Genomic DNA, 7887 nt, shown 5'->3' on the forward strand with positions numbered 1-7887 from the left:
AGGCACGTGCAATGGGCGTGTCTGAGAAGCCAGCATGTCCAGAACTCGTTAGCGGGGACGTGAGCACATTGTCGCTGACGTCATGAGTGCTGTGAACTCTGTCCTAGCCGGACCGGAGGCATCTGGGCCCCGCAGCAGGGGAGCCCCTGGGGGCCGCCCCCCAACCCCCCTCCCCCGCCACGGGCTGCAGGCTGCTCTGCTGGCAGGTGTGCCTAGTCATCCATGCAGTGTGGCGAGCAACTTGCTGTCGACTTGAAGGAAATAACTCCCCGTCGCCCTCAGCCCTGTTTGTTTCTCTGAGACATTATTACCCCGAAACGCTGGTGTTTGTCAGGGTGCTCGTTCTGGGAGCCGCCTCAAAGTCCTTTCTGGATGGAGGAGCGATTTAAATTAGATGCACAGAGAGGAAACCGAACAACCGCTCCATTTGGGATGTGATTAATGAAGGGGATAAAACGGCCCTGGCCAGTGTGGCTCAGTGGACAGAGCATTGGCCTGCAGATCAAAGGGTCTCGGGTTCGATTCCGGTCAAGGGCACGTACCTTGGTTGCAGGCTCCTCCCCAGCCCGGGCCCTGGTCAGGGCACGTGCAGGAGGCAACCAATTGACGTGTTTCCCTCACATCGATGTTTCTCTCTGTCTTTTCCTCTCTATTCCACTCTCTCTAAAAACCAATGAAAAAATATCTTCAAGTGAAGATTAGCAACAACAAGGAAAAGTGGGAGGAACACAGTGAGTGGCCTCCATTTGGGGGCTTCACGTGGGAGAACTGGAGCTGATGTTCATCTGTCTGTCTGTCTGTGTGTCTGTCAATCACTGGAAAGTGAGTGGCTCTTACGGGACCCTAACGTCAGTATCGAATCTGAAGATCTCTTACATAAACGATGTCATAACCGTCATTCCCTCCGGCCTCAAGTTTTTATCCAAACACACTTCAGGTACTTTTGTTCGTTCGTTCATCCATCCATCCATCCATTCATCCATCCATCCATCCACCCGGTGTTTCCTGAGGGCTGGCCTGGTGCTGGGGGCGCAGTGGTGAGCTAGAGCAGACTAGGGACACCGTTCATCATGACACTCGCAAAGGCTCCAACCTATGTGCCTGCAAGTCCTTTCATTTCCTTTTCTGCAAAGATACGAACACTTAAAATATGCTGGAGGCCTAATGCATGAAATTCATGCCAGGGGCTTGGCCCTTGCAGCTGCGGCACCTTGCCTCGGCCCCAGCTTCGTCTGGAAGGTCGTCTGGAAGGATGACCGGTCTAATTAGCATATTACGCTTTCATTATTATTGATTGTGGTTGGCAGAAGACCCAGGTGGCCCCCAAGATTCTCACCCCTTGGTGCCCAGGTCCTAGATGTTCTCTCTCCTTTGAGTGCGAGCAGAACCGGACAACATGATGGACTGGCACTTCCACAATTCAACTATGCTATGTGGCACAAGGGTTTGTAGGTGTCATTAAGGTTGCTAATCAGTTGATGTTGAGTCACTCAGAAGGGAGGCTCTCCCAGGTGGGCCTGCCCCCATCAGGTGTGTCTTTAAAAAGGAGTCAGACTGGTTCAAGCACAGAAACTATCCTGCCATCCTTGAAAAAGCAGCCCGGCCTGCATGGCTCAGTGGTTGAGCATCAACCTATGAACCAGGAAGTCACAGTTTGATTCCTGGTCAGGGCACAGGCCAGGTTGCAGGCTCGATAGGGGGGTTACAGGAGGCAGCTGATCAATGATTTTCTCTCCTCATTGATGTCTCTCTCTCTCTCCCTCCTTCCTCCCTTCCTCTCTGAAATCAATAAAAATTTATTAAAAAAGAAAAAGTGAACAGACATAATGTAAACTGCCTGGGGCTGCACCCACGTGGCAAGGCCCTGGAGCTCAAGGAGCTGAGGGTGCCGGCTGACAGGCATCCAGGACGTGGGGACTGCGTCCTGTGACCACCGGGGCGGCAGAGCGCCTGGGCAGCAAGGGGGAGGGTGGCGGGACCCCCATGAGACCTAGGAACGAAGGGGGCGCCCAGGGAAAGGGCCTCGGGGAGGAGGGGCCATGGGAAGGAAAGGCGCCGGGACTGGAGGAGAGAGGAAGTCACACGGCACCGTGCCTGTCGCCACTGGACTCGGGCCATTTGACCTCCCCTCTGAGGTCCGTGGGTTCCCGCTGCTTCCCCGCCGCCCCACCCGCCAGCACCACGCGGGCAGCACAGCCTCCGAGGACATGACCAGCGTGGATCCTCCGGCCGCTGCTCACGGGGCCCCTGGGCGCCCGCCTCACCCTCTGGGCCTCGCAGACGTGTCTCTTTGGAAACGGCTCATGTGCCTGACACAGCTGCGGCGATCAATGGGGCCATTCAGGGATCCTCCGACCCCGTCCCTCCGTGCCAGCCCCGCCTCCCACTGTCCTGCACTCGGTGCCCGGCCCTGGCACTGCCCTCTCTGTCCTGCCTCCCCGCCCATGACCTTCACACCGGCCGCGTCAACACGGGCAGCACCACAGGCGTCTCTGTCGTTTTCTCCTGGCTGCACGCGGTTCCGAAATACTAGCCTGGAACTTCCAGATCCGGTGTCAGACCCGCGGCAGAATCAACAACAACAACAACAACAAATACACACACACACACACACACACACACACACACACACACACACACACACATATATATATATATATATATATATATATATATATATATATATGGAAAAGCAAACAGGATGGGGCTTGCAATCAGGGGAGAGGCTCCAGGATATATAAGGAAAAGCAAACAGGATGACGGAGTTTTCACGTTAAAAACATGGATCTCTGGAACTCACCCTTCCCAGGGCTCTGTGTTCTTAACATGTTCCCCTGAGGGTTCCGAAGGCCACTGGAGCGTGAAGGCCATTTGATCCTTGAATCAAGGTCCTCACAGCTCCTCCGAGAGAGATGCGCCCCCAGGAAAAATGCCGCTGGGCCCGTGGGCGGGACTGTGACGCGGTTGAGCTCACGGTCTCCGTGTCCTCTTGTCGAATGTCAGATTTGCAGCTGAACATGGGGGAGAGGGGGGGAGGGGCGGGGGTGCTGGGCCTTCCATTCAGGGCCGTTTTGGCGACTCATCTGGGGAGTCCCTGGCTGCTGGGCCGAGGGCCACCCTGGGCGCCGGAGGGTCGTCAGCAGCATCCTTGGCCTCCACCCCGTAGGTACCAGTAGCATCTTCCCCCAAACTGTCACAACCCAAAATGCCTCCGGACATTATCAAACCTCCCCTGGGCTGGGGGAGCCACCCCTGACCGAGACCCACTGCCCCCCGACACACGTCCGCTGAGAAGCCTCAAGAGACCCCACTGATTGCAAGCCCCAGCCGCCCGCTCGGGTAGAGGCCCAGGCTGGTCGAGGACACAACACAGACCCCTGCCCTGCCCGTGGCCTGGGCCGGGCTCCATCACACGAGCTTTTAGAGTTTGCCCCGAGGAAACGGATGTCCGTCCGCAGATGAACACACTGACAGGACGCAGCAGACACTGAGCGCACGCTCTTCAGCCGGAAAAAGGAAAGCCCCGCGGCCGGGGCGGAGGGCACTCCGCTGAGTGAAGCAAGCCCGTCGCCAAGGGCACCGCCGCAGGAGGCCGCCTGCGTGAGGGATCCAGACCAGCTGATCCTAGGCGCGGAGAATGGCACGGGGCTGCCGGGCCGGGCCAGGCCGTGGGGGCGGGACCTGCGGCTCCGAGGGCATAAAGCTTCGGCTGGCGGGATGGGTGGGTTGTCGCAGTCGCTGTAATGTAGCGCCCACAGGAACGGCACGCCACTGCGCTTCAAAACATGCCAACGGGATGTCCCAAATCACACAGAAAGCAGCCCACAGAAGCACGCGCAGACACTTTAGAGCTTGTGGATAAGTTCAGCCCCTGGATTGTGGGGACGGTATCACCTGTGTGTATACGGCCCAAACTCATCAACATGCATAGGTTAAACACGGGAAATGCTTGTACATGAAAAAATAAATAAAGGTGCGCCCTGATTGGTCCATTCAGCCAGAATTGAGCACCGCCAGCTCAATCCGAAAACAGAACAACCACAGAAAGATGAGTGGGAAGGAGAGATGAAAATGATGGAAGCTCTGAGAAGCCTCGAGAGGCATGGCCAAGTGGCAAGGACCAAACACAGAGATGTTCCCCGGCTCGTCGCACTATTAGGAACTGTCAGCTCTCGGCAGACGGATGGGGAGCCTGGCTGCCCCCGCCCGCGCCTGTCCTCAGAAAGGGCTCCACCATCAATCAGGAGATGCCAACTCCCATTCAAGGCCCGGGAGACGCACACGCATCTGAGTGCCCGTGGCCTTCCGTCCGCAGGTCCGCGAGGCGTCCAGGCTCTGCTTCCCGGGAATCCCAGGGCGCGGCCCCGCTCCCAGCATTGACAGCGGCGAGCATGCAAACACGGGTCCGTTACAGCTACGTGGATGTCGGACACCTGTCAGTATGTGCAGGGGTAGGAGCCCTCACACGCTGTTTGTAATTGTGGGGGGGGAGGGAGGCATTTGGGGACCAGGAAGGATCCAGGTTCTGCAAATAGGCGACCCTGGTGGCCCTCGCCACCGTCGGCATCCAACCCTGGTTACCTGACGACACAACAGGTCAGCTCCTCTTTTCTATTAAAAGACAGTTTCAGCCCCGGCAGGTTTGGCTCAGTGGATAGAGTGTCAGCCTGCAGGCTGATGGGTCCTGGGTTCGATTCCCGGTCAAGGGCATGTACCTCGGTTGCAGGCTCAGTCCCCGGAGGCAACCAATCAATGTGTCTCTCTCACATCGATGGACTTTTGTCTGTGTGCCTCCTCCCCTCCCTTCCCCTTGCTCTAAAATTCAATGGGAAATATCCCTGGGTGAGGATTAGCAACAACAATAGGACGGTGTCAGTAGAGAAGGAGTGTGCTGGGCGGCAGAGCTAGGCAGGGCCGTGGTTCATCTCCGATCTCCGATAAGAGGCAGCATCTCCGAGCGCTGACACAGCTCCGGACCGAGGCCACGGCCTTAGGAAAATGCCCGCCTTAGACCTTAAACTCAACGCAAGCAACCTGGAGGTCCTCGCGGGAAGGACTTGGAATCCATACGCGTTTACAGAAACGAACGCTCCCAGGTCACGTGTGCGGGAGAACCAGCCTGCCTCTCACGGAGCACCTCTGTGCACCGGGAGCCCGTCCGGGGCTGGGCTCGCTCTCAGCCCATCGAGCTCTTTATGGGCAAAGCCCGCAGGTGAACCGATGGCCCTGGAGCCCGCGAGACCACAGGGGCCCCGGGCTGCGGTGAACAGGCCCCGGCTGTGCACTGGCCTCGCCCTCAGTTCGGGGTGGGAAGTGAGCCGGGAAGCGGCCTCTCTCCCGGTTCCCTAATGGAAATAGTGCCGACCCGCCCACGGGAAGGGTCCGACCGGTTCAGCGTGGGGACGATTTCAGGCTCTGAAGGGCCGCTTAGATCCTGAAGCAGTGGGGGACTCAGAGGGGCAGGAAGCACGGGTCCTCGCTGACAGTGCTCAAGGTTGGCCTGCCCTTGAGCGGGTGATGCAGGCCCTGCCTGGACCACTTCTCCAATCACAGTGAGGCCCCTCCAGCTGACCCGCCTGATGGGTGGGGAGGGTCTGGGACCCACTCCCACTTTACCATAGACGTTAGACTCCAGGCCCCAGTCAGGCAGCAGGCACGCAGCCTCTGCAGTGGGCTGTAACTGGTAACGCAGGGGGCGGGGGGAGGGGGGTGCAGGCCAGGGAAACAGGTTACAAAAAAATGATGACTGTCACGATGAAGTTTTTTACAGCCTCCTGCAAAGATGCTTTTTTAAAAATTACCACACTATTATCTTCACTGTTACTCTAGGAATAAGTAAAGTTTTGTGCATGAAAAATAAAATGGGGACACAGAGCTGCTGTCTGCCAGTTGGGGTTTAAAAGGTCGCCATGAACCCTTCTGTCAAGTGCAAGAGGATGTAACTCGACAAGTCTCCCTCCCCCAGGGCTGAGCCCCACCGCAGGGAGAACCCACAATGACGTCCTGTCCCCACCTGCTAATTAATGACGTGGCGAGAACCACATCTCTGGCTTTTATCTCTGGCTTCTTTCCACTGTGCTCTCATCGCACACCTTCGGCCCTGGGTCGCCGGGCCACGGACGGCGACCACTGGATTGATTAACACCGACATGGCCGTGGCCTTCCCACCGCTGCTGTGAGCATGGAAATTCACAGCCCGGCTCGGACTGCAGAAGCCGGCCTCGCACCCGGCCCGGCGGGTTCTCGGGTTGCCCGGGAGGAAGGAAGCCAGCGTGCGGAACAAAAGGCCGGAGCAGGCGCCAGCATTCACGGGGCCCCTCCTGATGAGAGCATCGATATTCAGAAAGGTGCCCTTTTCATAAAACATGAGCAATTTGCATGCTGCATTTTTCAAAAGAGATGGGTAAGTGAGCTACAGGGGAGTCAATTACAATGTCATTCATAATGTATCCGGTGCAATAAAGAGCGATCAGATTTCATGCGTGTTTACTTTCGGAGCGGTAACTGCTGCGGGCTCATCCCGGCTGCAGAATGCAAATATGCTTCGGGGTGATTTGTGTCCCTCATTTTGACATTCGAAATCCCCGGGGTTCCTTCTCCGCCCCCCCCAGAGGCAGCGTCCGCTTGAAAACCGGAGCTCCCCTCACACATGAAAGACCCTTCTCACCGGCCCAACTGAAACCATCCTTTTTCACCTCGATCAAGCCCTGTTTACCCTGCTGCCGACCACATCCGGAAACAAATAGGAATTTGTTTTTAAAGACAGATGATTGCACAGGTATAGCGCCCAGAAGATGTAACTCACAGGAAGGCTGCGTCACTACATGCGGATACAATGTATCCAACTCCTTGTAGCACTGATACATGTTTGCAAACGCAGGCATGTGCCATGTATAAACCCCATCCATCCCATGTGCTTCTCCCCGCCCCCTAGTTCAAAACCTGAAATGTCTTTTCCAAGCCTCCTGGGGGAAAACCCCACACCAATGATGGAGCATCTGACCTGTCCGTCTGCTGAACACCGCGCCCCCCCGCCCCCCCCCCCCCCCCCCCCGTGTCCCCGGATGAGGCCCGTGCCCCCTGCTCCCCGCCCAGGTCACGGTACCTCGTAGCTGCTGGCGCTCCTCTCGGCCGGCTTCAGGCCGCGGTACAGACGGAGGATACACACTTCGGCTCTTCTCTGGGAGGGAAACCAGTGGCTCTTCACGAAATCCATGGCCATCACATGGTTTTTCAACTCCGTGCTGAAGGCTTTGATCTGGAAGGTCCGGCGCCCGGCGGTTTCCGCGTGGCGGGCGGCGGACCCGAGCGGACGGGTCCCTGCAGGAGTCCCAGGGTGCTGCATGACACGCGCAATCTTGTGACTCCGGCTCGCCAGCCTGGCAGACACAATTTTCTTTGTTTCACCCGGGCACTGAGCGCAGCAGGAGGGACCGGGGAAGTGGCCCGACTCCGACCTGCCCCAGTGTTTTCCAGCTCACAGCTCCCTGTCCCCATGCCCCAGCGGCCCCAGGTACAGGTGTGTGCGCGGGGCTCTCCAGGGTGACCTTCACGGGCCATAAAGCGACTCCCAGGCTCCCACCTGCGTTCCCCGGCTGCCTGGATTCTTCTCTGATTTCAGATGCATTTCTCTGGGTCCCTGCGCTCACGTCCTGAAGGCAGAATCCGCCCGGTGACCGGTGACCGGGAGGCTCCGTGCGTTACGGCTCCGGCCCTCCAACCCACATAAATGATTTACAGGACGCCGGGCCAAGGAGCCACAAGTGGCCATGGCTGCCTCTTACAGCTCCTGCTCTTCCATGCCGGGGCTGGGAGAGGCCAGCCCAGCTCCGGCCACACAAAGGGTGACCTCAGCCCGGGAAGATAAGAGACACATTCACGTGACAA

At 57.8% G+C, this 7887-nt stretch overlaps 1 protein-coding gene across 2 annotated transcripts in view; it reads right to left on the minus strand.

The window, feature by feature from the left end:
- The window catches only part of CUNH10orf90 (chromosome unknown C10orf90 homolog), a 94838-nt gene extending 87164 nt beyond the window's left edge, over nt 1-7674 (minus strand). Inside the window, exon 1 of one of the 2 annotated variants that reach the window (XM_036335663.1) lies at nt 7106-7674. In XM_036335663.1, the coding sequence (XP_036191556.1) occupies nt 7106-7345 (240 nt within the window). In that variant the 5' untranslated portion in view covers nt 7346-7674. The remainder of the gene's footprint in view (nt 1-7105) is intronic. The other variant, XM_036335662.1, reaches the window with a different exon arrangement.
- Between the last annotated feature and the right edge of the window lie 213 nt (nt 7675-7887).

Source organism: Myotis myotis, unplaced genomic scaffold (assembly GCF_014108235.1).
Source record: "Myotis myotis isolate mMyoMyo1 unplaced genomic scaffold, mMyoMyo1.p scaffold_m19_p_15, whole genome shotgun sequence".
NCBI lineage: Eukaryota > Metazoa > Chordata > Mammalia > Chiroptera > Vespertilionidae > Myotis > Myotis myotis.